This window comes from Eucyclogobius newberryi, unplaced genomic scaffold, assembly GCF_026437365.1.
Source record: "Eucyclogobius newberryi isolate DKJ021-1_F unplaced genomic scaffold, fEucNew1.0.hap1 SCAF_15, whole genome shotgun sequence".
NCBI classification, from domain to species: Eukaryota; Metazoa; Chordata; class Actinopteri; order Gobiiformes; family Gobiidae; genus Eucyclogobius; species Eucyclogobius newberryi.
Window position 1 is genome coordinate 32,103,778 of NW_027315779.1, and position 19,960 is coordinate 32,123,737.

At 44.2% G+C, this 19,960-nt stretch overlaps 1 protein-coding gene across 1 annotated transcript in view; it reads right to left on the minus strand.

Annotated features, from left to right (window-relative positions):
- Window positions 1-437: 437 nt before the first annotated feature.
- Window positions 438-19,960, minus strand: part of ppm1e (protein phosphatase, Mg2+/Mn2+ dependent, 1E) — a 23,529-nt gene continuing 4,006 nt past the window's right edge. The window contains exons 2-7 of the mRNA XM_072446993.1: window positions 8,454-8,563; window positions 6,675-6,874; window positions 6,008-6,196; window positions 1,975-2,118; window positions 1,412-1,505; window positions 438-1,327 (exon numbers count right to left, since the gene is read on the minus strand). Coding sequence (XP_072303094.1) covers window positions 453-1,327; window positions 1,412-1,505; window positions 1,975-2,118; window positions 6,008-6,196; window positions 6,675-6,874; window positions 8,454-8,563 — 1,612 coding nt within the window. The 3' untranslated portion in view covers window positions 438-452. The remainder of the gene's footprint in view (window positions 1,328-1,411; window positions 1,506-1,974; window positions 2,119-6,007; window positions 6,197-6,674; window positions 6,875-8,453; window positions 8,564-19,960) is intronic.

Genomic DNA, 19,960 nt, shown 5'->3' on the forward strand with positions numbered 1-19,960 from the left:
GAAACATCTGAGAGACGTGTGAGAAACATCTGAGAGACGTGTGAGAAACATCTGAGACGTGTGAGAAACATCTGAGAGACGTCTGAGAAACATCTGAGAGACGTCTGAGAAACATCTGAGAGACGTCTAAGAAACATCTGAGACGTGTGAGAAACATCTGAGACGTGTGAGAAACATCTGAGACGTGTGAGAAACATCTGAGAGACGTCTAAGAAACATCTGAGACGTGTGAGAAACATCTGAGACGTGTGAGAAACATCTGAGACGTGCGAGAAACATCTGAGACGTGTGAGAAACATCTGAGACGTGTGAGAAACATCTGAGACGTGTGAGAAACATCTGAGACGTGTGAGAAACATCTGAGACGTGTGAGAAACATCTGAGACGTGTGAGAAACATCTGAGACGTGTGGAGCTGAAGCGGGGACTGTGCTGTCGAGGGGCTCGTGGGCTTCAGATGGAGGTATCCAGAAGCAGGTGAGGGCGCGCTGCTCCGTGCCTGTGCCCACTCGGGGGTGCGGGGGGTTGGATGTGGGGCAAAGCATGGGGAGCGGGCCCCAGCAGGGCCCTTCGCAGACGCCGGCGCTCGTGGGTTGGCCTGTGGGCTGAACCAGGCCCCTGCCTTGGGCACAGCCGCGCTGCTGTTTGTGGAAAGAGAAAGGACAAGGAGGACAGGGGGTCCGTGGAGCCCAGCTCCTGAGACCAGAGCAGGGGCTGGCGTGGCAGGGGTCTTTCTGCTTTTCTCCCCGGGCCCCTGGGTGGGAAGATGCGGCTCAGGAGTGGAGGTCCCAGGAGGCTTAGGGTGGTCCTGTCTGTGAAAGAGTCTGTGCGGTCTTCATAGGCCAGGTCAGCTGGGGCCGAGCACTGCTGCAGGGGCCAGCTGCCTCGAGTCTTCACTCCCTGCTCTGCATTAGTGCCTCCCTCCCCTGCCCGCTCTACCCTCCCTCCCTCTTCTTCATCCTCCTCTTCCTCCTCCTCTTCCCCTGCCCCCTCCTCCTCCGCTGGCTCCGCCTGCTCTGCCATAGGCTCCTCCTCCTCGTCGAGGCTGGTGGGGGCGGGGCAGCGCGGGTCCCTCAGGAACACCACCATAACAGTGATGTTGTCACTTGAGCCGGCATCACGTGCTGAGGCCACCAGCTTATGTGCCACCATGTTGGTGTCGCCTGTGTTCTCACTCAGGTGGTCACTGACCACCCGCACTGCCTCCTCAGGGACCACCGTGTCCCAGAAGCCATCACAGGCCAGGATCAGGTAGTCCTCAGAGCCGTCCAGAGGGAACAGGCTGCGGTCTGCGTCTCCACAGATGTACGGCTTGTGCTCAGAGTCACCTGACAAACAGACACAGCCTCATGTTACCTAATATGCAACCTCACTGCAGCCTGGAGACAGGACAGCAGTTGTGTGACACTTACCTATGGCTCTGGAGACAGACAGGCTGCCATTCACTCTCCATGTGCCAAACCAGATCACACAGCCGCCCAGAGCTTCAATCCTCTTCTTCTCATCCTGTACCAAACAGCACACCATCAGAAAGAGCAGAGCCCAAATCCTGCACGGGCCGAAAATTATGCTTCACTGTCACAAGTCGTACGTAAGAACCTGAATTATGTATTCAGGTTTATCAGTGTTATGGGCACTTTGGGGTGAGAGTTGGCCATAGAAAGGCAGAGGTGCTGCCCTCGACCTCTCCCCTCAAATACATTTGTATAGCATTTGGTCCGTCTTAATAATACTATTGTCATCTACAAGTGCATTTGCAAGCATAGGCAGGTGTGCAAATACCACAGTCACACTGCACAGAGGCACAAGACAGGTGTCCACTCTCTCCATTCTGCATTTTCATTGAACCACTACAGCAATACTAAAACATATACACTTCAGATATCCATGGTAGAAACTGTGAAACCATTCAAAACCATCCTGAATGTCAGACTGTCAGAGGCCACAGTGGTGGGTGCAGGCGGTCTTTTATTACCTCTCTGTCAGGTTTGTGAGGTTTCATCAGCTCCACCACCTGCCCTCTCCTGACCAGGATGACCTGAGAGTCTCCGAGCCAGGCCACGTGCAGGGTGCGCCCCCGGAGAAACGTCACCACACCCGTCGTGCCACAGCGCAGGTGCTGGAAAAAACAAAGACTTAGTAAGGACCAGCAAACCCAGACAACAGAGCTGAATTAGGCCCGAGCGCCACAAGCTGGCAAAAGGCCTATTAGTTCCGTAAGGCACGGCTGCGAAAGTGCGCACGTAGTGCGCACAAAATCGAGCGCAAAGCGCTCGCCCACTTCCAAACACTCACTAACGCACTCCTCCATTCATGCACGTCCCGTACATACTAATTAGTAGTAGGAAAATGGAACATTACCGTTGTAAACGGGCGTAGCCCGTGCAAAAGTGCGCACTAAACGCGCACTCTTGCATGTTCCTTGCATATAAGCATGTAATGCAAAAATTTAACATTATTACTGTTTAGAGGGCCAAAAACACAAAATTAACGAAAGTACCAGTCAGTGACCAGGGACCCGCACCATGAGGTAGGAAAGCACGAGCGCTTTCCAAAAATGTATAGTTTATGATATTTGAAAAATGGGAAACATTGTTTTCGCATCGGAATATTATTGGCTCGAGCCTTCCAGAATGGAATGGATCAAGACATTGTTCTTGCCTGGTTTCTTAATATTGTTTTGCATGGTAAAATTTTGCCACAACTCGGGCATTTTTGACCCCCTAACAGTGATGAATGTCACACATGGAGACATAGACGCGATTGGCTCGGCCCGAACTCGAATAAAATGGAGGTTGCAAGAACGCCCGTCGCAACAGCGCCGACTAGTTCAAAAAAGAAAAAACTTGAAACTCTTAATCTTTGGCCTAGGCACATGAGACTTGGGACAGTTCCTCTCTACATTCTGGCTATCTCCCTTTTCTAATATTAAAAAAAATTGGCGCGTCAGCGCCCCCAAATGTACCAAAAATGCATTGAGAGATAGGAAACGATCTGATCGTAGAATCATGAAATTTGGCGCAGAGGTAGATGGTGACAAGAGAAGTAAAAAATATTATTACGGAAACGCCGTCCGCCCAACCAAATGTCGGCCATATTGGTTCAAAAATGGCTAAGCATGACTCGGGAGTTTTTCCAAACGTGGTACTTTTACGAACTCCTCCCAGGGCATTGATACCTGTCACGGTCTCTGAGCGGCGAAGCCGCAAACTATAGCTAGAATTTCAGAAATGTCCCAAATTTAAAATTTGCTGCCGTTTGCGCAGAAAAAGTCCGAATTGCGTCAAATTAGAATCAGTTGTTAAACTCTTTGCCCTAAACCTACTTGAAGTGAAATAAATTAATTTGGCGCCACAGCGCCCCCTACAGATTTTATATGGAGGTTAAATGTTTAGTTTAGCAAAATTTTACGAAATTTGACACAAAACTCAATTTTGGCATCCCCATCAAAAAAGTCAATGACCCATTTCATAATTGTTACAGCTTTGCCGTAGCGAAGACCTCCCATGTTATTCCAATGGGGAAATCGCCAGAACATTCTTACACTTTATACTTTCACAAACTCCTCCTAGGGCGTTAGCCCTATGAACCTGAAATTTGGCGAGACTCATCTTCAGGGATAAAAGTTATACACATTTTTATTTAAGCGGCGAAGCCGCACATTTTGCCAAGAATTCAAAATAAAATTACTTTTTGATGGTAAAACAAAGGGGAGAAGATGTGACAGCGTCACAGATTCAGCAGTAGATGTAATAAAAGGACAATTGGGGCGCGTTAGCGCCCCCTCCTCTTGCGGCGTGGTGAGGGCCGATCATTGCCGCTTGCGGCTATATTTGTTGTTATGCTTGTAATTGTTCCATATAAAGTACTGGGTATTGATAAGATAAGCTATGCCTTTATTTGTCCACACAATGGGGAAATTTCGGTGTTGCAACGCAAGTAGATACAGAAGTAAAAGAACAGATAACTTATAGGAAGCTTTTAAGGAATAGAGAGAAAAGAGAAAACAAATAAAAAATTAAAAATTAACGAAATAATAATAATAGTGGCAAAAGTAAACACTCTTATTTACAGCAGTTATATGCACATGAACATGACATTATTGCGTATTATTAGTATGTCAGTATTGCACATGGGTATGACAGTTACACATGTTCAGGGCTAGCAGTGTTTGTTGTAGAGTCTGACAGCAGCAGAAGGAAAGACCTGTGAAACGTCTCCTTCACACAGCGAGGGTGGATCAGTCACTGAAGCTGCTCTCCAGAGCGGACAGAGTGTCCTACAGGGGGTGAGACTTATGGTCCAGCATAGATGTGAGTTTAGCCAGGACCCTTCTGTCCCCCACCTCCTGCACCGAGTCCAGAGCGCAGCCCAGGACGGAGCTGGAGTTCTTGATGACTTTGTCCAGCCTCTTCCTCTCCCTCTCTGTGATGCTGCTGCTCCAGCAAACCACACCTACAGGAGCTGATGCCACCACAGAGTTGTAGAAGGTCTTCAGGAGTGGCCCTGTCACTCCAAAAGACCTAAGTCTCCTCAGGAGGTAGAGCTGACTCTGGCTCTTCCTGTACAGTCTGTGTTATGAGTCCAGTCCAGTTTGTGGTTCAGATGAACACCCAGGTACTTGTATGAGTCCACTCTCTCAATGTCCCTTCCCTGGATGTTCACTGGTGAGGGGGCAGTAGAGTGGTGTCTGTGGAAGTCCACCACCATCTCTTTGGTCTTCCCCGCGTTGATGAGGAGGTGGTTCCGCTGACACCAGTCCACAAAGTCCTGCGCCAGTCCTCTGTACTCCGCATCATCGTCGTCCGTGATGAGTCCGATGATAGCAGAGTCGTCAGAGAACTTCTGCAGGACACAGCTGTCCGTGTCGTGTCTGAGGTCTGCAGTGTAGAGGGTGAAGGGAAAGGGTGCGAGGACGGTGCCCTGGGGCGCCCCCACACTGCAGGTCCGAGTGTCAGACACACAGTCCCGGGCTCTCACAAACTGGGGTCGCTTTGTGAGGTAGTCCAGGATCCACTCTGCCAGGTCATACTCCACACCAGCCGTCTCCAGTTTGTCCCTCAGGAGCAGCGGCTGGATGGTGTTGAAGGCGCTGGAAAGATCGAAGAACAGAATCCTCACAGAGCTGCCAGGCTTTTCCAGGTGAGAGAGAGAGCGGTGCAGCAGGGAGATGACGGCGTCCTCCACTCCGATGCCAGACCGATATGCAAACTGCAGCGGGTCCATGGCTGAGCTTACGGTGGAGCGGAGGTGGTCCAGGACCAGCCGCTCCAGTGTCTTCTTCAGGTGGGACGTGAGAGCCACCGGCCTGAAGCTGTTGAGGTCTTTGGCGCGCTGTGTCTTTTCTTTGGCACAGGTACCAGACAGGAGGTATTCCAGACCTGTGGTATCACCCTCAGCTTCAGGCTCATGTTGAAGACATGCTCCATAACTCCACACAGTTCATCTGCGCAGGACTTAAGGAGCCTGGGGCTGATGCCGTCAGGTCCTGCTGCCTTCCTCACTTTAATCCTCTTCAGCTCACTCCTCACCTGTGCTGCTGTGACAGTCCGTGGATGGCAGGGGGACTGTGTGCTGGGGGGATGGGTGAGTCCGGGTGGAGTGGAAAGTTGATGGGCCGGAGCAGAGGTGTGAAGAGGGACGGGTGCAGGCCATTGTCCAGCTGTGGAAGAGGGAGCATGCAGCTGTGCAGGGGGAGGGGCGGGTGATCGATCAAATCTCAGAAAGTGAGAATAGCTCGGTCACCCACTGTAGGTCCCCCTCCGTCTGGACAGGGGGGACTTTGAAGGCTGAGATGCTCCACACTCCCTGAATGTTCTGCTGCTGCAGCTGATGTTCCATCTTCTTCTTGTAGCCGGCTTCCGCCTGCCTGATCTTCTGGGATATTAATAGGGTTAGGCCAACCCTATTCTCACATTTGGAGGATATGTTCTATCGTCAACATATCCTTCAAAACTAGTACAGCGATCACTGAACTAAATTCATAAATCCAACTTGCTGATTCTCACCTCCCGTGCAGCCTTCTTGACGAACTGCTCGTCAGTGAGTCTGAAGGCGCGATACAGGGCCTCGCCCAGGTCCTGATTGAAGCTCTCCTGGTGGGCCAGGTTCACATGGAGGTGGGTGGCTGTGTAGTTGGCTGCATCCACTCCGCCGTGTCCATCAAAGACTCCGAAGAAGGCTTGCTCCTCCTGGTCCTGACCAGACACAGTGAGACACATTTACACGCTCTTGGTCCAGTGGGGACACTTATGTTTGTCAGTCATTACATAACACAGTGAGTACTGTAACACTGTTTATAGACTCAGTTCTCCTGACAACGTTATATAATCCATAAGTCTACAGATTTTCTGTAGTGCTCAACTTATGTTCATTATGTTATTTATGCAAATATATAAGCAAAATTATAACTATAAATTTAGTTTAAGAAAAGCAATCAAAAAAGTTATTTCCCCCTCAAGTGTCTAATTTTGTTAAAAAGTATTGTTTATATAAGAATATAGAACTTTGTTTCCAGCGTGTTTCTTGTGTTCTTGAGCTTAAGAATTGACATAACTACATTCTAAAAACAATGAGAACCCCAGGTTGTAATTTGAGTTGGCCCACGATTTGGTTTTCTTGTAAACGTAAATTATTTATTGCATGGTTAAAAAGAAAAAGACCTTTCTAAAGTACCTGGATGTTGAAGAGCGTGTTGAAGTCAGGGATGAGGACGTGCTTGTCCTCCATCTTGCGTCTCATGTTCTTAATGGCGTGGATGGAGGTCTCGTAGTAGGGCTGTGGGCGGCGCTGGAAGGGCAGCTCCTTCACCCACTGGCTGCACGTGTCGAACAGGCAGTTAAAGATCAGACGGGCCAGCTTCTCAGACTCCACCTCTGCCAAGCACACAGGCACAGGGCTTCAGGGGGCTTCAGGCGGGTTCAGGGGGCTTCAGGTGGGTTCAGGGGGGTTCAGGGGGGCTTCAGGGGGCTTCAAGGGGGTTCAGGGGGGTTCAGGGGGGTTCAGGGGGGTTCAGGGGGGTTCAGGGGGGTTCAGGGGGCTGAATGTCAACTTCATCTAACAGAAAGTGTGCCATTTCTACAGCACTTTTCTACCTCCACTGGACACTCAAAGCGTTACTTAATAATGTGGCTCTCACTTTCCTACAGCTACTTTGAATTAGTTTTGAGTAGATATGGGAAATATATTGCAAAATATTTGTAACATTTTTGTTATGGGGATATGCAAAATTAGGTACCACTTTATAATTACTACACCTTAATTACCCTTAATAAAGCATAAACATAGACTTAATTCTTAATGAACAAAGAGTTCATAAAGAGTTCATAAAGGATTAGGTTTAGGGTATTAATTAAGTAGTTATTAAGCCTAACTCATTCTTAATAAACAACTTGTTTTTTTATTAATTAAGTCTTTGATCATGCTTTATAAAGGTCAATTAAGGTGTAAGTATTATAAGTGTTACCCAAAATCACAATGTTAGGTATAAAAGATTAGAAACGTACAATGTAATAATGCTATAAAGGAATATTTCAGCCATTTTGTGCTTATCTGTACAGTGCGATATGAGCCTCAACCAAAACCAACAGAAGCGCAAGTCCGCACACGTGAGACCGAGCGCGGGTCTGGACAAGTCCTGTGCCCTTTGCTCCACCAGAGTGACTGGGGACATAATCTCACATATTATTGTATTAATTTAATCTTATACACAAATAAGTCTATATATGAGCACCACAAAAGTCTAGTCCAGCCGAGCCTAGTGCCCGTCTCTCCAGCTCGCTCGGGGACAAAGCTGTGCCTTCATGCTCCATCAGCCGATTGAACTGAAAATAGTGTTTCTCCTCGGTGTATATGTGCATGTATACATGTGTATAGATCGATATTGGAATGTAATAGTTACAATTTAAGTTCAAACAGAATAGTGGAAATGGAAACATTAAATAGTGGAAAGAAGCACACCAATTAAGCTACTTTCTATTAGCTTTTTCAGCTGTGCCTCGAACTATTTTAATTCTTCTTCTTTATTTTCATGTTTGAGCGGCATAATTAATTATTAAATAATATTTAACAATAATTACAAATAAATTGATAATTGCAAATTATTTTCTCCTCTTTTCAAAAGACCTTTTCAGGAGACTTCCAGCTGCCACATGCCAGTTTCCTGGTACAAAGCCAAACCTTTAATGACCTTTTTGACCTTCTGTTGGACTTTGTTTTGTAATTACCCTTTTTAGATGTCTCTGAATGTCATAGACTGTCAGTACTGGAAAAGAACAAAGAAAATGGAATAAATGCAGCCATGAAGAAACTGCACTGCATTGTTATTATTTTTTATCATTCATTCTTCCTATTGATCATTTTGTTTGGTTAGACATCAGAAAAGTACATTTTGCATAACACTACCTCACTACTGTCAGTTATATGTTCACATGGACCAGAGGTCTGGACACTTACGGGGCAGGTCTGCTCCCTCCTGGGTCTTACTCAGCTGGGACATGTCCATCTGTAGGACACTGTCTGTGGTGGCCCGGGCCAGAGCCGCCGCAAGGGAGCATGGGCAGTTACTGGAAACACAACACGGCACATCATTAGAAATCTGTTTACATTGATACACCAGGGATCAATCTGATTTACTTACCGGGACATGAATATAATCAGACACAAACAATTAGCCACTTGTTTGATATATAGGGACTTTTCACAAAACATTGCTGTCATAATCAGAGTCTATTCTTCCTCTACATGTTAACCTTAGATAGAATACATAAATAAAGGTTTCACATTAAAACTTGATGCCTTTGGAACGCTTCTGTTAATGGCTCATGCTCAGGTCTTGGCTCACAAAAGTCTGGGACAGGAGAAGATGCATCACCCAGTTTGAAGTAGGGGGGAGGTCATGATTTATGAAATATTGTCATTATTGATAGTAGTAGGCCTAGTATTATTATCAGTAATAATAACACAGTAATATGTCATTATAAATAGGTGCTTGTATTATTTTAGACATTATTATACTATAATAATAATTCCGAATTGGAATAAAACCCAACCTGTGCAACCGTCAGTTTGGGGAAAACTGAATGCCTCTTTACTCTCTTATTTGTATTTTTTATAAACATCTTAAAGACCCATTTAATCCCCTCAGCTTGTGTTAAAGCAGTTTCAAAAGCACAGACGTGAGAATGAGTCTATAGTGGACAGTTCAGTTGAAGCAGTGGCGCAGTTTTTTGTACATTCATTTTGTATCCAGACATTGGACCCATTTTTTAAAGAAAATTCTTTGGGAATAGAAATGTCTGGTTTGGTCAAACACAATATAACATAATCTGCAGCAGACATTTTATGTTCCGTCCCATCAATTATAACTCTGTGAATTGTTTTTGATTGTCTAATAAATTTGGCCAATGGTTCAAAATACAAAGCAAACAGGAGGAGGGACCAGGCACAGCCCTGCTCAATCCAGAAATTTCCATCCCTTAAAAAAATGGGCCCGATGTCTGGATACAAACTGAATATACAAAAAACGTTATCTTTTTGGGAACCCCTTGCTCCCATGCTTGAGTGTAGGTCAAAGCAAACCATAAAAATTAATGTTCCGCCCAGATTTATTTATCTGTTATAAGACTATCCCAGTCCCTATCCCAACCGGTTGTTTGATAAATGGCCTAAAACAATCTCAAGATTTGTATGGCAAGGAATAAAAGCCAAGTATCCGGTTCAAAGCTCTACAACGATCAAAGGGAAAAGGAGGTTCGGGTTTGCCTAATCTGAAAAATTGCTTAGTTTCAGCTCAGATCAGAGCCGTGCTGTGCTGGTGTGACCCAGAATATGAAGCGCAATGGAAAAATATTGAGAGTAATGTTGTGCCGGGGATTCCTGTACAGGCCTTACTGGCAGATGACGGACGCTTGAGTCATATGGAGGAGGTTAAGAATCCCTGGGTAAAATCTGTACTTATAACGTGGAAAGAACTAATCAAAACACAAAACCTAAACAAAGATATTCAAATTTTCAACTGGATGGCTTATGAATTAGGTTTGCACCTAATAGCACAGATTTGAAAAGTCTATCATCAGATTGTAAAAGATAATCACATGGAAAGATTTGATGTGTTGAAAGAGCAATTTGGCTTTGTATAGATATTTACAAATAAGGAGTTATTATAACCAAGAAATTAGGAAAAGCAGTGACCACCATAACCCACTGATAGAATTATTTGTTAAAGCTTCTAAATCGGAACTCCCAACGGGAATATCAAAATTATATAAATGTGTTGATGATTCAGGCAGCCACTCTACTAATTATATTAAAAATATATATTTTTTAAAGTTGCCAAAAGGAAAGGAGTAAGTGTGTCTTTTAAAGCTTTATACCGCTCTGAGGTGAAGCCATCGCTCCCACTTTATTGTTCTTTTTGCACCTTTTATTTCCAAAACTGTTATTTCAGCTCCTAATTGTTTATTTTGTTCTTCTGACATAACGGGCAAAATGAGGGTGTCCAGAAAGGAATTCATATAATCTTCTTTATTGTATGTAATTTTTGGAAAACATTTTTTTATAAAAGAGTTCAAATGCTGTTTGGATTTGGTTTTATTTAGGTAAGACTACATCATTTTGCCTGTTCCGTATTTCTAAAATTGTTCTTTCAGCTTGTTGTTTTCCAAGTTTCCAAAATAGATCATTTAGCTTTTTCTCCCTTAGTTTCTTTTTTCTTAGGCTATGGCTATAATTTGTCCTCTCAAGAGTAATTGGGAAGCATCCCAGAGGATGGGCCAGTAAGATCTTCCTCCAGATAAGTCTTAATGTTGTTGACATTTTTCCTTAAACAAAGGGTCTTTAAGCAGACTGGCATTGAACCTCAATAGTGTGTTTCTTCATCTTTCCTCCAGGTCCACATTCATGTAAATAGGAGCATAGTAAGTCTGTTGTGCTTATGTCTGCTGCAGTGATTTTGGATCCGTCTGTGCATGTGGATTCGATAAATGGGTATACTGGTGTGCTTTAAGGTTCACTTCCCTCCATATGTCAATCAATCCTATATTCCTCATTAAGGTACAGAACTCCAGAGCCTCTTGAGTTTGAGATATCTAATGTAGCTGAATGCGAAGATTGCAATCGCTGCCACAAATTAGGGTTCCCTCAGAGTGGTTTACAATCAGGTCCATGACATCAGCAAAGAAAGTGATATTATTCCTTGGTGGAGCAGACACATTCAACAGAGTAAAAACCTTTCCCTTTTTGAACAGTTTTGAATGTAAGAATAAAGAGGTATGTACCGGTTGTGCATACCTCTTTATTCTTACATTCAAAACTATTCAGTTTGAAATCAATATTGCAAATCCCCTTCTATGTTCCCCCCTGTATGACGAACAATAAGATTTTTTATAACAACATTTTGTTTTGTGTTTAGTGGCAATCAAATGTGTATCTTATATCTATATCTCTATATATATATATATATATATATATATATATATATATATATATATATATATATATATATATATATATATATATATATATATATATATATATATATATATATATATATATATATATATATATATATATATAGTTCTTCGACTGCAGTGTCACCTTGGCTGCTCAGCTTCAAACATGCGTGCTCCGCTTACTTTCAGCTCCGTGGCTAAGGCAGCAATCATTTCGGCTCTAAAAGCGTCTTATTTCACAAATCATGAGCTTTAACTGATGATGTCGTGTTCTCTCCCCCTTTTGATGTAAAGAAGTTGTGAGAATCTTTATCTGGGCCAGCGGGACCCCGTTTCTCCGACAGGGAAGGCCCGCTAGCCGTTTTAGCCTCATTAGCTTGTGAGGTGGGCTGTTTTCCACTGGGACCGTGGACCGTTAGCTTGGATTGTTTAGGGCCCATAGTGTTACCAGACTTGTGCCTTCTTAGTTTACTCATGTTCTGTTCTTCCTCTTTTGAATTAGGGGGGTCAAACGATAATTTTAAAGCCAATTTCTGCAGCAGCGGTGCAGGTGAGTCAGCTCAACACGCTACCATACCGTAAATCCAGGTACAGCCCCTTTAATGCTGTGAGACAGGACTGGTGAAGCGATGACATCTGCATGGAGACAGGATGGCAGGCCTGCACTAGAAAAGTTACAAAGTGTATCTTTAAATATGATCCGTATTTAGCTGAATGTTTTATGGAATCTTATTTGAAATGACATTATGTTTTTGTTTGGGGTTCACATGGGATTTCTCAAGTCCCAAACCACTGTGCTCTTAACCTTGGGAATATGGTTCATATCCCGCGTACAGAATCACGCAGCACCTAGAAAACTCCAGTGGTACGACGCGAGCAGAACGAGAAGGAGGTCAGAGCCGGCCTATATTTAGAGACCTGTGGATCCTGGATCTCTCTGCATCGAGGTTGGCCTTTTTACCATTTTTCACACACTTTTGAAAATGGACAGCTTCTTTGACTGTGAGGCAGGCGACTTTGTATTTAAAGCTGTACTATGTAACTTTTCTGGTCATCTGCATAGTCTTTGTGGAGGTATAGTTATTGATTTGCAGGGAACACATCGATCGTTCCTATAATACATTTGGATGTTTGTATAGATTACTTGAAAATACCAGCCTTTGTGCATTATTCAAAGTTCCGTCCTTCACATTACAATAACTTCAAATTGTAAATAAAATGTTATGTCCAGACAGTTACCCTTATAATTACTCTTAGTTGTGGTTTCCTTAAAGGTCCCATATCATGCAAAGTCGACTTTTCAGAGCTTTTAACCTTCTTACAGAGCTATTGGTGCCTCATAAATGTGCCCAAAGTGTTTTTTTGATTGATTCCCGCAGTTTTTAGCGAGAATACAGACTCTCTCCTTCTCCTCGGATGAACAGATAGACGGGGGCTACTCACAAGGACTCGCTGAGACTACGTCACGGGGTGGGCGGGGGAGCCAGATTGGGCCAATCTCAAACTAAGCCGTTTGCATTTCCGGGTTTGTGAGCGGGTCCAAGATATGGGTGATATTTCATAACTATTATGTTATGGGTGTTACACAACACTTATTATTATCAAATATACCTTTAGGGAGGACTACGAAACGGGAAAAATTATATGATATGGGATCTTTAATTATTCTTTCCCTCTTACTTGGTTCTTTTCTTAAATCACTACTTTGTACTTCTGAGTAACATTATTTTTGAAGAAACAGTAAAGGACTCATTAAAACAATTATAAATAATCATAAAAATGTACTCTACATACTCTGTTATAGTGTGCTAGACCAGAGTGATCATTAAATCCAAACTACGCAGAGCGTTTCCAGGGATTCAGAACCAAAAACTCATTACCGTTTCAGCTCCTCTCAGCTGATTGGTGGGAGGGGCCTCCTGGTGCAGCACAGGGGGCGGGGCTCCATGCACATACAAAGGGGGGGAGGGCGGGTTCCTGTGTGTTCATTTAAGTGGACCAGGATTATAGAGGTCTAATCTGCCCTGCTCTGTCCTAACGCCTCTGTGTGAGAGGATCTCAGAGTATGTGCTTTTTGAAGAAAAAAGATACATATTACATAGTTATTATTTTTAAAGGTGGTGTAGTTTGTGTGTTACCACAGGGGGGTACTACAGGGGGTCAAAGGGGAGTACAGGAGGGTTCCACATTGGGGTACCACTGGGGGTACCACAGGGAAGCACGCGTTTCTAAAGCTGGAGCAGAAAGTGTGTCTGTGAAGTGCGAAGCAGAAAGGAGGCCAGGACAGAGTTTCAAAGTGACCTCCAAACACGGCCCCTCCAGAGTGCTGCTTAATGATGGGCCTGTTTTAGAGCAGCCTCTCAGCCTCCCCCTCCTGGTACCACTCATCCCTCATCCCTCTACACTGCACTGGCACTCTCATCAGCACAATAATCATCAGCACAATAATCATCATCATAATCATCATAATAATCATCATCATCATAATAATCATCATAGGAATAATAACAAAACAAAAACAAAAAAAGGGATTTGACTGTTCTCAATAAGCAGGTAGAGCCTCCTAAATCTAGGTCAGGAACTCTTTGAGTACCCCAGAGGGAGCGCCCTCTGCTGGTTGTGTGCTATCCAGGATGTGAACGTGTCCTCAAGGCCTACTGTCCCCTGGGAGCCAGCTCTGTCTCATTATGTTTCCAGCCTGATCATTATTTGTTGAAAAGACGCAGTTGAGCAACTAACTTTGCATGTGCTTGGGAAGATGACACAGCCTGTTTGTATGTGATTGCTGGTTTATAAGTCACATTTGGACTGGCCCTGATCCCCAGACCCCTGATCCCTTTAGGGCGCTTTGGATTGGTTCTGTTAATGGTTCTAAGTGTGTCTCCATGTTCAGGTCCTGCTGTCCAGAGGCAGCAACTGACATCAACCAAACATAACTCACGTTTTCTTAATAAATAAAACCTAAATCATACCTGAATTATACTTTTCAATCTTTAGGCTGATTTCAGAAATGTACAAAGAGACATTCAGTCATTCCAAGTTTGTGTCTGTCAGACGTAGCTACAGCTAGAGTAAACAGGAAACTATTTCTGGTTTCTCTTTTGCTTTTTCAGTATTTATTTGACTTCTCTGCAAAGCCTCTACGCCACATTATTGGTTTGTTTTTCTTTTCTTATTTTCAGTTTTAAAGTATAAAACGCATAGAACAAAAAACACAAGAAACAGAACACAACCAGAGAGACTAGGAAATAACAATGTAATTAAAAAGATATAAAAAGAGACTTAAGGCACAAATTGTCCCCAATAAAAGCTCCAGTTCATCGCTGTCCGCGAGTTTAATATTCAACCTGCAGTGAGGAGTGACGCAGTAATTTGATGCGCGTGTATAGCAGGCAAGTCTGTGTACTCTCAATCATCACGCTTAATAGTGTTCTGGGAGCCGAAAGGGGGCCAGACCACTTTGGAAGCTAGACCTCTATCGGCCCACTTTGGTTCACTTAAATAGACCGGTACGCTTCACTTAAGACAGTGGAGACACTTTCGGAATGTACCAATCTGCAAGAAAGTGAACCAGCCGAAATGTGGCTAATGATTGGTTGTTTGAAAAAGGACCAACAAGTACTGCTGCAGTGCTCAGGACAAACGGCACTCCAGAAGGTCAGAATCAGAGCTGCTTCTCTCACGGTCTGAGCCACAGATGGGCCCAGGTATCACCCATATACTTATGATATGGTCACACACTGTAGTCCTCAGATCTGCGAAGCTTTGTGCGTGTGAATAGAGGCAGAAACACACTCAGATGTTCACATTTGGGAGGTGTTACGACAAACGGCAGACCCCCCGCGCTCCTCCTGGTGTTCTCTCACAGCTCACTTCTATTCTTAGCTCTTCAGCCCAGAGACAAACTAATGACACACAGGATGAATCACCGAGCTGCAGCAAAGGCCTACCCCACTACACGCACCACCTCACGCTCTGAGGCAGCCCCACAGCCCCTCGGCCCAACGGCCTCGTGCCACTGAGTGACAGACAGCCCTCTCAGCTCCAGCAGGATGTGTGGCTGTTACTATGACAACCCCTTCAGCAGGCAAGAGGACGTTTCCTTTGTGAAGTGTGGATGGCAGCTGTCAGACTGGTCAGAGCTGATGCAGCCTGCCTGGGATTCACATGTGGGTCACGAGGACACTGAATATAGTTTCCACACGAGGTCATTCTAACATGCGAATTTAGAGGGCCACATCAGTCACTATCGGGGGCCTCTGGTTGCAGGTTAAGAAGAATTAACATTCTATTCCTTTCATTTTATGACACAGCAAAAGAGATTTAAAAAGAGAAACTTAAAAGATGTTTTAAGTTTGAGGACAACGGTTTTGACTGGTTCACTTTGGAGTAAATTGGTAAGGTCCAAACGTGAAGGAAAAAGTGGTGCCTGTGGTCATCAGAGCACTCAGGCCAGTGACCCCAAAACTGGAGGCGTGGCTACAGCAGATCGCTGGAAAAACATCAGACATCTCAGTCCAGAAAAGTGCAGTGCAGGAACAGCAAAGATACTGAAGAACCCTCAAGCTCCCAGGGGCCTCTGGTCTCATCAATGATCTGAATTTCGATGCCTTAACTTGTGTGTGTCCTCTCCTCGTCTCTCCCAGTCTTTACTCATGTCCTTCGAAGCACATTCACTGGACAGCAACGATACCAGCGCCGAGGCATCGAGCAGCAGGTAAGACTTGAGCACACTGCAGCAGGTAAGACTTCAGCACACTACAGCAGGTAAGACTTCAGCACACTGCAGCAGGTAAGACTTCAGCACACTACAGCAGGTAAGACTTCAGCACACTGCAGCAGGTAAGACTTCAGCACACTGCAGCAGGTAAGACTTCAGCACACTACAGCAGGTAAGACTTCAGCACACTGCAGCAGGTAAGACTTCAGCACACTACAGCAGGTAAGACTTCAGCACACTGCAGCAGGTAAGACTTCAGCACACTGCAGCAGGTAAGACTTCAGCACACTACAGCAGGTAAGACTTCAGCACACTGCAGCAGGTAAGACTTCAGCACACTACAGCAGGTAAGACTTCAGCACACTGCAGCAGGTAAGACTTCAGCACACTGCAGCAGGTAAGACTTCAGCACACTACAGCAGGTAAGACTTCAGCACACTACAGCAGGTAAGACTTCAGCACACTGCAGCAGGTAAGACTTCAGCACACTGCAGCAGGTAAGACTTCAGCACACTGCAGCAGGTAAGACTTCAGCACACTACAGCAGGTAAGACTTCAGCACACTGCAGCAGGTAAGACTTCAGCACACTACAGCAGGTAAGACTTCAGCACACTGCAGCAGGTAAGACTTCAGCACACTGCAGCAGGTAAGACTTCAGCACACTACAGCAGGTAAGACTTCAGCACACTGCAGCAGGTAAGACTTCAGCACACTACAGCAGGTAAGACTTCAGCACACTGCAGCAGGTAAGACTTCAGCACACTGCAGCAGGTAAGACTTCAGCACACTACAGCAGGTAAGACTTCAGCACACTGCAGCAGGTAAGACTTCAGCACACTACAGCAGGTAAGACTTGAGCACACTGCAGCAGGTAAGACTTCAGCACACTACAGCAGGTAAGACTTCAGCACACTGCAGCAGGTAAGACTTCAGCACACTACAGCAGGTAAGACTTCAGCACACTGCAGCAGGTAAGACTTCAGCACACTGCAGCAGGTAAGACTTCAGCACACTACAACAGGTAAGACTTCAGCACACTGCAGCAGGTAAGACTTCAGCACACTGCAGCAGGTAAGACTTCAGCACACTGCAGCAGGTAAGACTTCAGCACACTACAGCAGGTAAGACTTCAGCACACTACAGCAGGTAAGACTTCAGCACACTGCAGCAGGTAAGACTTCAGCACACTGCAGCAGGAGACGAGCTGCTGCTGACCAAATGAGACAAAACTGTTGCCAAATGTAAGAAAATGGACTGTGTCAAAATGTGTGGGATTGATCTGCACAGCACTAGTCCATAGACCAGGGGTGTCAAACTCATTTTGGCTCGTGGGCCAAATTCAAGAGTCAAACATTACGTAAAATGAAAACAATAAAAAATATAAGAAATGATTTGCTTTAATAATATAGAATAATAATAATAACCTAGTAATAGTTCTTTGTGGACACTGTTGCACAAATCTGCAGCAGGGAAAAGACTGAGTCCATATTCATGCAGCAGCAGGAGGAACATGGACTTGTGATATGATTTCTGAATATGAATCATAAACATGTTGGTTGTTGCTGCACAAACTCAATATGAGCTCACTGTTTTCATAGTTATATATCTTAGGCCGCGGTTATTTTATTCCTTGGTTTACGGATCCGCCGCACTTAGATTATTGATTTCTAATTTATAAATAAAATTAATTATTATACTTTTTTTCTATAAAGTACCGCCGACAACGCAAAATAACATTAAATGAAATATAAAAAGCTGTAATAAGTCAAACGATAAGAGCGCGTGAAGCAATTTTTCACCAAAATCCTGCGGGAGTCATTTATTTTGGAAAGCATTGCACTGAAGCTATGTGCGTATGTGCGATGCATCATGGGTATTTAAAATGGAGTCACCCCAGTGGCCAGCGCTCAGAGGGCTCAGCGCATGGTTTGGCATAACCGTACTTTCTGGAGGCCACATCGTCGTGAATAATATGCAAGTGGTGATGAGGATGATACAGTTGGAGATATCGACAAACTCTGTGAGCTCCATGTCATGAAATCACATGCAGCAGCAGCGATGACGCCTCTGGACTCTCCAAAGTGGACGCTGTTGAAATGTCAACTCCGCTGTTCGTACTCTTCAGACTTCAGTGCCAAATTCATCAAATGTGTTCTTTGACATTCATATTTTACCTGCCTGTCGTCATATTTCCTTGAATTATTATATTAATGTTTTATAAGGAAAAAATCTTCTGAAATTGAAATTATATTTATATTTCGTCCGCCTGTTCAATATATTTCATTTAAAAATCTGTAAACCAAGTAATAAAATAACTGCGACATTAGTGACGGATTATTCATGTAGTGAATCAAGTGCATTGTGTTTGTAACAAAGACGGAGCTTTTGTTTTGGTCCAATCTGTTCAAGTGAAAGTCAAAACTACTGGAGCTTCAACGTGTGTGTTATGTTTGCTGAGGAAAGCAAATAACTTCTTAAGTTCTTCATGTCCGAAAATGTGTTACGAGCAGATCAATACCAAATAGTGATATATCGATATAGGAATCAAAATGTATCAATACTTTTTTTGAATACATATTTTTTTGTAATACATTGTTCATATTTTAGGTTTTCTGCATATATATTTGATATTCATATTAGTTTTGAGGTTGAAAGAAAATGATGGCCAACATAAAATTCTTCACAGTTGAGGAGTTTCAATGCATTGGTATCGGATCGATATTGCAATATTTGCCATAGTATTACTTGGTATCGGATCAGCTCAAAAATCATTGGTATCGTCCAAATGCTTATGTCACTCATCTTCTTTGCTGAAGACATTGTCTGACAGGTTTGGGGTAAACTTTTGATTATTGTTCCCCAATCTTGCTGCTCTCAATTGGATTGGGAACATAGGTACTGGGGTACACGGGTACTGGGGTACACAGGTACACAGGTACTGGGGTACACGAGTACTGGGGTACACAGGTACACAGGTACTGGGGTACACAGGTACTGAGGTACACAGGTACTGGGGTACACGGGTACTGGGGTACACAGGTACTGGGGTACACAGGTACTGGGGTACACGGGTACTGGGGTACACAGGTACTGGGGTACACTGGTAATGGGGTACACAGGTACACAGGTACTGGGGTACACAGGTACTGGGGAACACGGGTACTGGGGTACTGGGGTACACAGGTACTGGGGTACACAGGTACAGTACCTAACCCATAACCCTGACCCTCATCATTCTAACCCTAACCTTTACTCATTTGAAAAATAAACTCCGGTAAAAGCCCTAACCCAGGTCTGGAGGACATAAGGCCTTTTAGACATTGTGGCTTAACCAAAAAGAGACATTAGACAACCTTGTTCAACTCCACGTTTAAAGATAAATATGGGAGCGTTTCCTTCTGGTAATGAGGCTTAAATATAGGCTTGTGATAAACTGCTGTGCAAAAATAAAACCAGCAAACGTTAAGTTATAACAGCAGTTATTTCCTGTTTATCGATGCACAACACTTGTGTCAAGTCATAAAATATCATATTTACTGTTCATAAAGCGTCTGACATGATCCAAAGCCAAAGCATGGCATAAAGAGAGGTTCAAATGTGACGTCGAGGCTTTGCAGAGAAGTAAAAGAAAAGAGGCAAAACTGTTCCTGTGCACGCTCGCTTTAGCCACGCCCCTCACACACGCACCGACTCGGAATGAATGAACCTCTTTTTGTGAATTACATGAGTTTATGATTAAAAACTCTATTTCAGGTACGATAAAGTTGTGTTTGATAAGAATCAAATGCCA